Source organism: Centruroides vittatus, unplaced genomic scaffold, assembly GCF_030686945.1.
Source record: "Centruroides vittatus isolate TY-2023 unplaced genomic scaffold, ASM3068694v2 contig_1012, whole genome shotgun sequence".
Classification (NCBI taxonomy): Eukaryota; Metazoa; Arthropoda; class Arachnida; order Scorpiones; family Buthidae; genus Centruroides; species Centruroides vittatus.
In genome coordinates, this window is record NW_027120659.1 from 638,928 (window position 1) to 655,173 (window position 16,246).

Here is a 16,246-nt window from a genome sequence, read left to right on the forward strand (position 1 = left end):
TGGTTTCTTTTTCCTTACAGAAGTTAGGTGAATTGTGCTTTCTAAATAACATGACAAAGTTTGGAGTGTAGAAAAATATCATGGAGTATATCTTAATACTATTATAGACATGTTAAGTATAAATGATGATATTTTTCAATACGACAATGCATCCATGAATAGCTATTGTTTAAAAGGCTTCATGATAACAATCTTTATGGAATGAAACGGCTTCCTAGTTCCACAGATTTAAAACTCTGTTGAAAATATTGTGGAAGTTAGTGAAAAAACAATTAAAAAGTGTATATTTTGCATTTAATAGAATTAGAAAAAAAATTATATGGAAGTACTGAGATGTGTCTCAAAGTTACTGAAATTATGCTTTATTAAACACAATTTATTATTAGTTTAAAAGCTTCTTTATCAAACATAATTTGTTATATAATATATGCCATTATATTTTTATACTGTTTCAGAATGTAGTTAAACTTTCAGGTTTATATCATATTAATTTTCTTCCAAAAGTTTTTACATTTATACAGGATTAAATTTTATTTAAATTTTTAAATTACAATTTCTAAACTGTTAATATATTTTTAGCTTAAAAAACATCATAATTACTATTCATTAATATAAAGTTTTCTGTCATTTAAAACATTACTTAATATTTTGAAAAAACACATAGTTTTAAATCCAAAATCTTGTTTACATAAAATATAGGCTAGCAATAATTATTAGTAAGCTTGAACAAAATTTATCTGTTAATTACTTGTAATATTGTAGAAATTTTTGTATATTCTTACATAATACATAATAAAACTTAATTTTTTCAGTTTCTGCTAATTTAACACTGAAATTATATTACTGGTATTTATATTTCATTATTTTATTTGAAAATTTGACTAAAATTGCATTTAATATACGTGCTAAAATAACAGTTCCTTAGAAAATGATCTTTCCTGTTACTGTTTAAATTATTCTAATGTAATGCACAAATTACATTTCAAAGATATTCATTGATTAGAAGATAAATGTGATGATAAAGGAGTTACATTTATTTTAAATTGTAAATTTCAATGATATACATTGTAGATAATTGATTTTGATGCATGTAAATTAGAACTTAATCTGTATCATTTTCTATTTTATTCTAAAATGACAAAGATCACAGTGTAAAATTAAATAATTAAATTACTGAAATTTAATTAGTTGTTATTTCATACAGTGAAGTAAAATAAATTAAATACATTTGTAAGTAAGAAAGGTTTTTTTTTTTTTTACATTGATATATAGCATTAATACAATAATTTGAATTATTGATTTCTTTCAAATTATATATAATTTTATACAAATCATGCATATTTAGATAAAAAATACTAGTTGAAAGGTTTGCATGGAAGGTTTGCTGGATATATCTGAAAGGAAAATCCATTTTCTAACATTTATACTAAAATAATATAAAAAATAGTCTTGCACAAAATCAAACTTCATTTATTTTTTTAAATTTCTTGTGTATATGAAAATGAAAAATACTAAAAATTTTTATTATATCTGATGATGATGATAATTACCTTAATTATTAAAACATTGTAATAAGAAAATCTGTGTTTTTAGTAAAATAATTAAATTATCACCATTATTATACATTTTGTATAATAAAGAAATATTATTGTTCACAAAAGAATTTAAAAAATAAAATATTTTAAAATTATCTAAAAAATTAATTAAATTATTTCAAAATGAAAGTATAAAAAGCAATATGTTGATTATGTGAAAGAAGATATTTGAATATTTTTGAATACCAAAAATTTAAATGATACAAAATATGCATATTTTAATAAATATTCTTGAATGATTAATAACAACAAAAATATGCAGTCAAATTTTTTAATGAGTTATCTTTTAAGTTTTAGAAGTATCTTTTAAAGTATATACTACATAAATTTTTATTAATATTGATATAAATATCAATATTTTGCTTTTTTAAAAGTTTATTTATGTTTTCAAATATATAGTCAGGTAATCTGAATTATCTTTTCGATTTCATTTATAGATATTTATTGTCATTTATCTGCAGAGATGTTGAAAGTTTAGAATAGTTTTTCACAAGCAATAATAGGTTACATATTTTAAACAAATGTTTAGAGAAATATAGTTTTGCTTATAAGTAAGTATTGAAATAAAGTTTTAGAAATATATCTTTCCATTTTTATGAAATATTTCTAAAGACTGAATACCGTAGATTTGTACTTGTATTCTCAAAAAGACTCGCCATTGATCTATTTTTTTTAATCTGTTAGAAGCAGGTCAGGCTTGTGGGGCTATTCAAATCTATGGATTTATAAACTTTTAACAGATTCTGAAAGGAAGTTGTACTGAGTATGGTAATACTTTTATTTTTAAATTACAAAATTACAAGTTCAAGTTTCTTTTTTGTAAATATACCATCTTAAATACCATTCTTTATTATATGATTAATGATAACTTATAGTAGTAATGATATGAAATTCTAGAAAAAAATCATTCTAAATTCAAAATATAAATATTATCTCTAGCTTGTATAGTGAAGAGTGTTCAATTATGTGTATATTGTATCAATAAAGATGAAACTGGAATTAATTTTATTTGTCGAAGATCGTATTTAAAATATGTTTTTCTCCTTATTAAATATTTGAGAAAATTTAATTTGTTGTGTGTAAATGAAACTTCTTTATCTGTTTATGACTATGTATGTTTTATATATGTTGTAAATAATTGTGTGTACAATATATGTAATCTCTCTTCATTTATATCATTCATTTGTAGCAATTGGAATTGTGTCATAATTTATATGCCTTCTATGATTGACATTATGGTGTTTTTAATCCTACTTGCTGTGGTTGATTGTTTAATTAACTTGATCATCTCTCATTGAAAAATCTTTAATCTGAACTCTCGTGGTTTATAAAGAAAAATAGAAAGGATATTTTATTTTTATTTTTAATTCTTTTTGTTTTGCGGGCACTAAGAAGACAAATATTACAGTTGAAAATATTAAAAGAATTGTTGGTAAATGATCTTCTGTGTTATCTATCGGTGATATTAGGACTAGTAACTAATTTAATACATAACGATTTGGTTATAGTTATGTGGTTGACTATGGAATTTAAAAATGATTCTAACTGAAAATTCAATTTCTTACCAGAAAAAAATATTATTTTTATTCCATTGGTTTGTTGACAATTGCTTGTCTTTTGAGAATATTAAAAAAAAAAAAAAATTTAAATTTGCAATGGAAGTGATCTGAGTAAACATCCAACAAATAACTTGAAAATTTACACAATAATTTAATGGATTAATGGAGATTATCACTAAATCTTATGGTTGATTGATCATGCTTGGAAATATAAGTGAAATAGGAAGATAATTTATTTTATGACTTTTATTTAACTTGAATAGGTTGGTTTGTAATAAATTCTGTGATGTCTTTATTCCTTACACTTTAATATAAATGTTGAAATTTTTTGTTCAGAATGGCTTGACTTTTTACAAAGTTTTTTTCAATATTTTGAAGAATACCAGTATTTTTATATTATCTATTTAAATGGACCTTGTCTTAATTATTTGGTTTTTAGCTGTATGGAAGAATCTGCCATTTCTTCTTTTCTTTTTTTTTTATCAGCTTTCAAATCATTCATATCATTTTTTGTGGAAATTAACTGCTTCACAATTTTGAAATTTTCAAATTTAAACAAGATTACTAATTTATTGTTCTGTATTTTTCAAGCATGGTGACAGATTGAAATAATCAAAAAAGAGTATACATTGTTTGTCTATTCCCAATGAAATTATTTTTAATCTATTCCAATTCCTGTTTCATTTATTCAATTTCAGTCCGATCAATGTACCTGAACTCCTTGATTTTATATTCAATGTTGACTTTGGATGACAATCTCGTGTAGGGTTGCTAGATTTCCACAACTTGATTAAAGAATACTTAAAAATGATTAATGTTACCACTTTCCAACTTTCACTTCTCTTGCTTCACACCAAAAATGTAAATTTAAATGATTTTTTAGTTAATATTTTGTAAGTAAAATCACCACAATATCAAAAATCCAGCAAAAAAAAAGAGGAAAGAACACTTTAATAAAACTAATGTTTTCAAATGACTATTGGCCATCATCAGATTTATAATAAAAATACCATCAGACATAAAATAGAATATATAAATTTGATTAAAAAGAATAATTGTTCAATTGGAAGTTTCCAGTTGCATCATCACTTGTGTATTAAAAAATTTTTATTACTTTGTTTCAAAAATAAATTTCCACACTTGTGAAATTGTGTTCATTTCTATATAATTTATAGCTGACACATTTCTACTAACCTTATAAATTTCAATAATCTCCAGGTGTTTTAGTTGGATTTTGTCCCAGATACGATGGAGTAGATGTGCTCTGTCTAGATAGACCTGCACTTTATGGTTGGTGCTGTATGCTACTAAAGCCACTGTGGCAAGGCCATTTTTAATAGATTCTTAAGTTCTTTTAATTGTATGTTCAAAGAACATGCTGTTGCTCCTAAGCTCCTTCCAACTTGCGACAAACTCTATTAACCAATACATGGATGATGTATTGGTTAATAGAGGTGTTTAGGATCATTTGGATCTTTAGCATTCTTTAGTAGAGTAGATCGGAGTTTCTTTTATAAACTATTCTGCAGTTTTTTCTCTGGCTATTTCCTTATGTATGGCTGAAACTTGCTTGACATATTTAACCATTATGAAAGGCTTATTTTGGTTTCTGTGAATGTTATTTGAAGTACAAATACTGTCAAACATAAAATAAAATATATAAATTTGATCACTCATATTTATATATTGTATTTTATGTTTGAAGGTATTTTTACTTATAAAGTCAGTTGAAAATGTTAATTTTATTAAACTTACTTATTCATCCAGTTTCTTTGTTTATACTTTCTAAATTTTTATTTAAAATTATAGTTTTTATATTGACTATAAATATTTGCAAAGTTTAGTTTAGAATTTAAAATAAATTTATATCTTTTTCACAGTTGGATTGATATATATGGATAAGTGTACATCCATGCATAAATCCCCCCTTGCCATTACTAAGTAAAGGACAAATTACACAAAGGACAAGGTCAATTTAGCTAAAATAAAGGATTGTCCTTTGAAATAAAGAATGTCTGGCAACCTTAATCTTAAGTCATTTTTTCATATAATTTGTATTGTACTATTTAGTGCTAAAGAGAGCTGATAAAGATCAAATACTTTTCTTTCTTTATATGGATTACTTTTTATCCCACAAGACAATAACATTAAAGGCATTTTATGTAATAATACAGGATGTCTTTAGACAGCCAAGTCAGTAAAAGCATCAGCTGGCCATTCTGGAGAACTTGGTTTAAGCCTAGGTTAGAAATCTCAGGAATTCTTTGTGGATGGGTCTGACCTGGTCTATATGTTAGGTTTTGTCCCTTATTACTTAATTGCTGTCATTGTGACATACCCAAATACATAATGGATACAATTAGAAAGGTCCTGTTAGCAAAAAGAGTAAAGAAAACTAAAATAAGTACAAATATAATTATATAATTGTTCTTCTTGTTGTTAAATATGCAGTTTACATTAATTATAGTTATAATTTTAAGAAATATGTACAGTGATTCAAAAAGGACTTTACAACTTTGAAAGCATACAGAATTTTAATCAGGAGACTCACAGTTGATATGTTGATATCAACTGTATGAATCAGTTGATCAATTAATATGTTAATTTATAGCAAAACTCATCAAGTTTTATTTCAGTCATTTTGGTTTGATTTGAGCACCATTAGTGATATGATAGACATCTCACTTAAATTGAGTTTCCTGCCAAACTTGAAATAATATATCTGTTGTCACTTTGGTATCTATGATGGTGATTCAAGTATTTAGTTCAGGTCTGAGATTTCCAGAATCCATTTCCAGTTTCTGAGATTTGCAGAAAGATTTTTTAAAGATTTGAAAATCAAGTATTTATTCCACATAAATACTTGATCTTTAATGAAACCCCAGAAATTAAGTCAAGAGATGTCAAATCTGGAGAACAAGGTGGCTATGTTGTTGGCTCTGCTTGACCAGTCCACTGATAAAAATGTTTATTTTGAAAATCTCTATCATCTGTATGATAGTGGAATGGTGTACCATCTTGCTGAAAGTGCACATATCCTTTTTTGTCATTGTTTAACTGTGAAATGAAAAAATTTTCTATTATATTGATAGTCCCCTCATAGAAATAGAAGTTATCATACATTTTATATTTGCTAAGAGTACAAAACACATTCATCTTTGTACTGTCATGACCATAATTTGCTGTTGTATGTGGATTTTTGAAGCTTCTAATTAAAATTCTATATGCTTTTAAAGTTGTAAAATTCTTTTTGAACTAGAAAATTCTTATTTCATGTTATAAAATAAGTAAACAGATGTTTTTTTATGTCACTAAATAAAGGCATGATAGCAGATAACTTTTTTAATGCAGACTATATACCAAGTAATGTTTAAAATATTTTTTATTATTACCAAATATATAAATTTTATTTTATTTTTTACTTTGCATACTTATATATCCACTGTATAGAATTATCGATTGCCATATATATGCCTTATACTTTATATTAAAATAAATATTATATTTAAATTATCTAACAGTTAAAAATAATGTAAAATTTATTATACAGAATTTTGAGGAACATGGAGCCAAAGTAGAATGGGTAGAAATACCACCAATGTTTGATGAAATGCGATTAGATGTAAAAAATATGCTCGGCTGGAAGCGAGATGCTGTTCAGGTGAGTAAAAAGAGGAAAAAATTATTTATTTTATTACAATTACAAGTTATTATGAAAATTCATATTTTTAAATATGTTTAATGTTACCTTAAGTAGCCAAGATGGTGGCTCGTCTCTAATTCCAGCAAGGAAACAGTGCGACGCACGTTCTAACCTAACCTAACCTATTCTAATAAATTACCATAATTATTAGCAACCAAATTATTAGAATAGGTTAGGTTAGGTTAGAACGTGCGTCGCACTGTTTCCTTGCTGGAATTAGAGACGAGCCGCCATCTTGGCTACCTAAGGTAACATTAACCTATTAATTTACTTTAAAAAATATTATTTAATTAATTTTTTAAAATAACAATCAAAATTATCAGATGTTTTTTTGAGATTAATTTTAAGATGAATGGAAATTAATTCATAAAGAAATTTGACAGCTGAGATTAATCCATTTAACTTAAAAACTTGAATGGTTTTAGTTCTTATTCAGCTAATTATCCTGGTAATTCAAAATACTTACTCTTTTATATTTATTATTTAACGTTTATGTGAAGTATGACAGATAGATATTATTATTTATAATGAAATTTTCTTTAACAGTATCAAAAATAAAATTATTTGTATATGTGCTGTACTGTGCATGTTCTTTATTCAGTGTTTTCTTTCATAGCTTCAACATCTCATCACTAAAATGATACGTTAAATTTATATCTGCACAAAAGTTTATGATTAATCTCATATTTTATTACCTTAAAGTCAAAACAGTTTTAATATTTAAGAAATCAAAGTTTATTTATTGGACAAACAATTTTGTATTTTTCCATTTTTTAGTACAGTAGCATAAACTTTACTTTAGAACAATAAAAAGAACAGTTCAAATTTTGTTTAAGAATGGCATTCACTTTTATACAGATAAAAAAAATTATTTAACTGAACGGTTAATTATTATGATAAATATGGGAAAACGGAAATCTCTTCTAATGTTATTTGTATTTTATTATAGTATAATTGTATATCCATTCAGTTTAAAACTTCTTTACCTTTCATTGAAATAATATTTATTGTGAATATAATTCAGAAAAATACAGAAAGTATACAAATATTCATTTACATAAAGTAAAACTTTATATTTTAAAGTATTTCATTTATTTCTAGAAGTCAATATATACTCAATAGAATAATTCTGAAGATAAAATTAGATATTTATAAATGTTAAGACTAATAAATATTTTGGATCTTTGAAATAATTCGATTTTTTTCATTATCATTAAGTTTAAAAATCAGACCATCTGTTTAAGGATTTTGAAACTCTGAAAATTTGAAATAGTAATTTAAGACTCTTTCCTTGTGTTTACTAAGTAGTATAAGTAGTACAGTTCTACTTTTACGAATACAGTCCACATTTGATAAATACAAATAAGCAAAAACATTTCTTTATAAATTATTCACAAAAATGTTTAACTTCCTATATTATAGAAGCAATTAATAAAACTATATATTTTCAAATGTTTTTCGATCTAAAAATCAATCTTTGGAATATAGAAGTAAAGGAAAAAATTGAAAATTCGTGAAAAAAATTAAACTTGTATGAAAATTTATTCTATGAAGAAACTTATGATTTACGTAAATTTCTCAATTCTTAGTTTGTAAATAAGACATTTCTATTAATTGTCACCATAAAAAAGCAATTTGAATAATTGCATTTTATAGAATTTATTACTAAATAAAATGAATAAAAATGGTGGAAATGAATAATATATATAATAATAAAATAAAATAATAATAAAATTGCTGAAAGCTTGAATATTCTAATTCTATAGTCAGTTTTAGATGTTTATTTGTGTTTATTCAATATTTCATTTTTTAAAGAAAGAAAAACATGGATAATGGTTATTAGCTATTTGATTACCATCTTTAGGTTACTTTGTAATTAAAATGTTGATTGCCATATCATTCTCTAGTAGCAGATGTGTAAATTTCTAGAAAACTGTGTAGGTTGCTAGTATATGACATACATTAATTTTTCAATCAGTAAAAGTGAAGTCAGCATTGAAAGATTCATTACAGTTTTAATAATGATTGCTATTATTTTTTTTATTGTTAAGATTATGAAATTATGATAGTATTTTTAGTTTTTAACTTATAAAACATTATATGCTATTTATATATATAAATTTTATGAGCAAAATATGCTATTTACATGAAAAGTGTTACATGATGATAACCTAATCTGTATGACTATAATAAGTGTAAATTTTTATATCTAGAAAATAGTTATTACAAGAGTTGCAAGTTTGAAAATTCTGAATTATTAATTAAATTAGTTTAAAAATATCTAATATTAAAGTTATTAATAGATAGCAATTCAACTTATCTCAGAGACAAATTAATCTAATCATTAATTTCTGTTCTAAATATAGCATAATCCGAATAGTTCTGAATATTTAATTCAATATTAATTTAATATTTTAAATATACATTTTATTTAAAGTATTAAAAACAACTGACGTTTTCAAAATAATATGTTGAAACAATTAAGATTATTCTTTAATTAAAATCATTTTGAAAATCTGTATCATCATATTTATGAACAAATTGTTATTTTTTCATGAACACAGTTTCTTAGAAACATTTTATTACATTAACTTTTGTTATATGCCACTAAATTGATGTAAATTAAAGAAGCAGAAAAAGTTTATTCAACTGCATACCATAAAGTGTATGCATTCAACATGCATATAACCTAATTTCTTTTTAGTCACTGGCACAACATTGGAGTGAGTAATTAGCATCAAATTGTTATTTTTATTCCACGGAATTCAGGTATTCTATAGAAAAGAATTGAATAGGTTCTTAAGACAGTTGAACAGGTGTCAATGAAAACTTTTGCATTCACTGATCATGACACACAATGTTGTACTTACATATCGCTTAAGCATAATAATATCAGCATATATAAGGTAACTGAAACAGTTGCTTGTGGAATATTGATCATCCACTGAAATTTATAACTGGAAGAAATTCAAATGATAATTTATAAGATATTCATAAATAACAATACTTTTGAAAATAGCTTAGGCTATAAATGAATTTTGCACTGGAAGAGAAAAAATAATTGATTTTTCAGTAGTCACTAAATTAATTGTTATAAGAAAAATATAATTACTATATTAAGAAAATGGATATTTTACATGCATATACACTAATTATTTGAATAGTTTTTAAACAGTCTACAAATTTATTTACATTTTTCAAACAAACTATAACTTATGCCATTTACAATGACAAATTATCAACATATATATATATATAATACATTTATTTTTTTTTATTACATTTTTATAATTAATTTGTCATCATTCTTTTTTTAGCACTTTTACATTTTGATGATATTTGTAAAATTTAAAAAATTATTAGTAATACTCTTTTAGTATTTTAATATGTTTAATTTTAATACATTTCTGTCTTTACATAATAAGAGAAAAGTATTATTTCATATTGAAACTGTGGCAATATGCCATATTAATGTATATATTAGATATAAGTTTATTTTTTAGTTTTCTTTCTTCTTTGTTTTTCCTTTTGTTTTCTCGAATTTTCTATGAACATTTCTTCCTATGGGTGGGGTAACCCTTTCCATGAACCATGGTAACGATGGGAAGTGAAGACCCTGAGGCTACTAGAATGATAAGAAGGTTCATTCTTGGGTCGGACTCTCGGTGAAGGTAGACATGTGAAAGTTATGCTCCTGCTTGTCATCTGGAAGGACACAGGGAGATGAAGGTGGCCTACAGAAAGAGAAAGGACCTTGCTAACATAAAGAGAGGGAGAGAGACAACGTCCCTTGTACAAAAGAGAATCTTCGAAAAGATCTGAAAAAGATCAGCAAGAAACAATTTAGAGTGGTTCCCCACCAGAAGAGCGTCAATACCAAACACAGAACCCGGGTATTCCTTATGATCTCCTCTATCATACTAAAACTTCTTGCTATTCTTCCTTTCCTTTTTAGTTTATAATTTAGTGTAAGTTAGTTGTAAGATTACAAGTTGGTCTTTTCTTATTTGTTGCAAGCACATTCTTTTGTTCTGTATTTGCTCGATTCCACGCCCAGTTCGGGATATTGTATAACATTAAGAGTTGGAATCCGAAAGAATCTTGTATATTGTTAATCACGTGAAAAAAAACAAATACAGTAGAGCATTGATTATCCGACTCCCAATCAACCATTACATCGGTTAACTGACCACGTCCTAATCAGCAAATTCAAATGTCCACTAGTGATGTGGCGCTACAATATTTGGCTATATCTTGGCTACTTTAATATTATTTTTGTTAAATTTTTGCGTCTATTAGCTGGCAACACTGGCTCGACCATAAAAGGGAGGCCGGTATTTAAACAAGGCTTAATTTTATGTAAGGACGCTATCCAATTGCTGTTTTTAAAACATGTGCGAGATTTAGCGGCAAAAAACAAGGGTCAGCTGTGAAGCAAAAGAAAATTTTGGACTTCATTTTTTAATGTATAGGCCTACTTTATAATATATGTTACCCAAATATGTTACCCAAATATGTTACCCAAATATATATATATATATATATATATATATATTTGTTTTATACTGTATTTTTCAATATGCAGTACAGTACTGTATTTATTTTGTGCAGAATAAAGAAATAATTTTTAACGATACAATAGCTGTGAAAAGTATGACGCGAAAGAAAAACACGTACACGTGTTGATCAATTAAAATAAATTTAATTTTGCGTTGGAAATAAATGGTACAAATTCTTTATGGATTCCCGCTGTTTTTCGGTGTTCGTATCGTAACCGTAATCCGCATAGTACAGTTCCATTACAAATGCTGCCCGACAATACTACTTAACTAATGCGCGCGAATTTTAATCGGACTTAAACTAATAGGAAGGGATAGAAGAAAAAAGGGAAGTAAGAAGGATTATAGGATAGATGGGTACCCAATTTCTTGGCTGTTGTTGGACGCAGATCCTTGTCCTGACTTATAATGCTTGTATACTCTCTCTTACAATGAGAGTTTCTTAGCGTTTTCTTCCAGTGATCGGATTCTCTTCTTAATCTGTTCCTTTTGGCCCTATTCCACAGAGCTCGCCAATTTCTCACTCTTGAGGTTCGCAGCCACACGTCTTTCTTCGTTTGTGTCCAGCCAAAGAATGTCCAGTGGAATGTTCCTTTTCCCCTCCAGGCTCGTTGCTGTCTATTGTTTTCCCCTACCTCCTGGTGGGCTATGGGTAAGTCCGAGTTCTCGGAAGTTCGAGACAATGAGACAAAGAAAATTGGAAAGAAGGATAGATTTATAGAAATAGAATATAAATTAAACTAAAAACTATACATAAATAAAGGCGTACAGCCACATAGCAACGATTATTATTTTTTTTAAAATTTTGTTAGGCTTAACATCGATGAAAATTCAATGCGAAGTAGGTTAATAGCGATATACTAATATACTAATTAATGTATTTTTTCATACTTTTTGGTTATCCGTTTTTGCAGTTATCCGACCAACCCCAGTCCCCAATTGAGTCGGATAATTGATGCTCTACTGTAATTGTTGTTATTTTTTTGTGTACTGCCTCTCGGGGACTATTGTACACTCACGTGACTATCACAAAACAAATTAAAAAGGCAGAAATTGATGAAAAATATTCTATATAAGTTTCTTTTGCTATGATTTTTATGCTTTCAGTTTTAGATATTTGATTTTAGATTTTACTTACATATAGGCCTATAATACATACACATACACATATATACACATATGTATGTAAATAATTTATATTTCATGTAATTTCTTTTTATTTTTAATTCAAGAAAACAAAAAATAAAATATTGAAAAATTATATTAAATGTATTATAGATTCTTGTGTAAGTCCTTCAATGATATAATAGGTATACAAAGTGTATTGATTGTAAAATATAGTAAAAAACTCAAATAATGATCAATAGAACAATTACATCAAGTTAGTTAGGATTCAGTTTTAACATGTAGAGTTAATTGTAGTCATATGTTGTTAGAAAATTAAGAATGTCATAAACATAAATTTAATCTGAATAATTTGAAGTTATTTGCTCTTCAAACTTAGACAACAGTTAAGTCAAAAGGTGGATATAGAATATTTAATAAAATTCTCTAATATAAATATATTTAAATGAATATTTTTTTAAGTTTTAAGTTAATTTTAACAAGCTACATGTTTTATAAGGTCTTTAAATAACTATTTTTTTAAAATATAATAATTTTTTATGCAATTATTTATGTACTACATACATTCAGTATCTTCACTAAAAAAAAGAAATGCTATTCTTTCATTCCATATGATTCAAATAGTCAATTCTATTTCAATATATGTTGGCATACCCTTAGGGAAAGCATATGTACCAAAAAAGATTTTGCTTTTTTTCCTGGAAGAATGAAGAAGAGAAACATTTTCTTTCTTTGTTACATGAAGCTATAGTCCTTGTATTATAGTTAATTTCATGAAATAATAATTTCAAAATCATATTTTAATTTCACAGTTGTTCTAATTGATTGTCTTGCTAAAATTTTCAGTTCATTTGAAATAAGTTGTCTTTAAAAAATATAATGCTCTAAAATATAGAATGATAATGTAAATAAAAGATTTCAAAATAATGTACATAACTGAACTTTAAAAAGATTTAATCACTGTTTGAAATATTTTTCAAATTTTTGGGCTGTAATTCGAAAAAACTGTAGACCTATAAATTCCCACTGTTGTCCGTCTCTCTGTCTGTCCTCTTCTTAATCTTGAGAACAATGATCGATAGATGAAAGTTGAGATCAGATATGGAATGTTTAAGAGCAAGAGGCCCCGATTACTATATACGAACTTTCAGTATAGACCAGAAGTCGTGCAATTTCAATTCAAAAATTTTCCTTGGAATGGTGTTACAAAGATGACCAGCATGACTGTGTTGTTGTCAGGAAAAGTATGGTGTACATGGACAAGATACTAATAATTAGAGATGGAAAGCATATATTCTAAATTAAACAAGTAAAACTGCGAAGCCATTTTTGGGACAAGGCTATGTCTCGCTATATGTGAATTTATATTAAAACCTATGCAAAACTGAAATTCAAAATCAGAGATACTATTTGAAATATTCTTTCTACTGAATCTCAAAATTAAAGTTATTATAAAGAATACCTCTTGAATTTTAAATATAAAATCAAATTTTAAAAAAACAAAATGTTTTGTGAATATCTTTAAAATTTGAGATTTTACATTGCATTTGCATTTGTTTATTGCTTCAGTTTGCAAGCAATGCATGTGCAAATCTTGCACTCGTGCCTGTTTGTAGAAACAGTCTTGTCATTTTGTATTTTATTTTGACCCGGTTTTCAGTTCCCTGATTACCTGCAAGTCTGGTTTTTTTATGTGCATATGATTTGGGCACCAAATACACTGTGCCAAATTGCAACTCCTGACATGTACTCCTTCATACCTCTAAGGCAGTGTTCTGCAACCTTTTTCTACTTGCGGCACACCCATGACTCAACACAGCACACCAAAATGTTATTCCCCTCAAAATGTATGATATGGTACAAGTAGCAGAATTATGTAATGCCACTAACCTATTATTATTGTTATCATCATTCTTCTTCTTCATCTTATTATTATTATTATTAAACAGACATCAACACCTGTGAGCAAATTTATTTTACATTTAATTTCTTAGAATACATGGCTTGTAATAAAGAATAAACAAACATCATCTTATTTCATCAGTGCTACAGAAGAGAATGAAATACAAGCATAAGAAACACAGCAACTGTAATAAAAAATATATAAATAAAACTTGACAATTAATAGATGTAAAAGTTCACATCACACCTTTCACATTGTGATGGCACACCAGTTGTGGAACACAGCTCTAAGGTGTCTAGCCGTTGACAGCAGCACGATTTTATAGACGAGAAATAGTCTCTTCAATAAATTAAAAATTGCAGTCTGGCATTATGAAGTAGCACAATAATTAGCATCAATAATTAGCATCAGAAGGTCCCAACATTGATAATTTTAAAATTTAGTACTATTTGTATAAAACTATTATTATAGAACAATTAATATGTAGAACTGATAAATGAATTGAAAAATTTCAAATGAAATTATTAAATTTTAAACTTCAAAATAATTTTAAAAAAATTATTTTGAAGTTTTATTTAGAATTTATAAGTATTATAATTATACATAGAAATATATTAATTTTTGTAGATTATATTAATTTGCTTTAATACTAATGTATCAGGTCAGTCCATAAGTTCGTGCGTATTTTTCGTAACGACGGTCGATTTTTTTTCAATTTTTCATTTAAACGCTCTAATTGCTCACAATACATTTGAGCTGTAATTGCTTGATTAGGTTCTAACAGCTCAAAGTGAATTACACCCGACATATCCCACCAAACAGACAAAAGAATTTTTTTTGGATGCGACCTTTTGCAGTCTGTTTTGGCTGCTTGTCGCCATCCATCCATTGTTTTTTTCTCGTCACATTATTATAGAGGATCCATTTTTCGTCTCCGGTAACCAGCCTACCAAGAAAAGGTTCTAAAGCAATACGGGATAAAAGAGACGTGCAAATGTTTACACGTTGTTGTCGGTTAGCTATTGACAGTTCGTGCGGTGTCCATTTTCCTAGCTTTGAAACTTTTCCGATTTGTCGTAGGTGTCTATGAACAGTTCCGTGGGATGAATTTAAACGTTCCGCAATTTCGTCAACTGTTAAAGATGGTTCTGCTTCAACTGGTGCAGAGAGAGCATCATCATCAAAGTCAATGGATCTTCCAGTACGAGCCTTATCCTCCACACTAAAATCATTGTTTCTAAATCTTTCAAACTACTTCTGCGCAGTCCTTGCACTAATTACGATTTGATTATGTACAGTATTTATTTTTTTGGCTGCATTTGTAGCATTCTCACCACTTAAAAGTAAAAAGTATAAAACATGTCTTTTGTATTCGTCCGTTACTTTCATTTTAACGAAAATAAACAACTGAAATGTTCACAATTCTGAACAGTATTATATGAATGAGATCCAATTTAACACTTCGGTGTAAAAATTATCACATTAGACTGACATTTTTAACAGCAAAACAAAATTTTTCTCAAGGTCATAAAAATGCACACGGACTTATGGACTGACCTGATATTAAAAAATTTCATTTCTTACATAAATTTTTTTACTAATAAACTAAATATAAATAATATTTATTAATGTATAAAAATAATAAATTTGGCTAATAAACTTTTTATAACGTTTTTAACATAAGAAAATTAATCTTGATATAATTTAGAAATTATTACTTTACTTTTCAGAGGATAGCGGAAGCTGCAGAATCAGCTGTATTCACTCACCAACATGAAAAGACATTAAATGTTAGTTTTATT

General features: G+C 26.6%; 1 protein-coding gene across 7 annotated transcripts in view; it reads left to right on the top strand.

The window, feature by feature from the left end:
• Positions 1–16,246, top strand: part of LOC136984698 (voltage-dependent calcium channel subunit alpha-2/delta-3-like) — a 222,505-nt gene that overhangs the window by 85,668 nt on the left and 120,591 nt on the right. For all 7 annotated transcript variants that reach the window (XM_067281901.1, XM_067281827.1, XM_067282170.1 and 4 more), the window contains exons 3-4: positions 6,705–6,815; positions 16,175–16,234. In XM_067281901.1, coding sequence (XP_067138002.1) covers positions 6,705–6,815; positions 16,175–16,234 — 171 coding nt within the window. The remainder of the gene's footprint in view (positions 1–6,704; positions 6,816–16,174; positions 16,235–16,246) is intronic.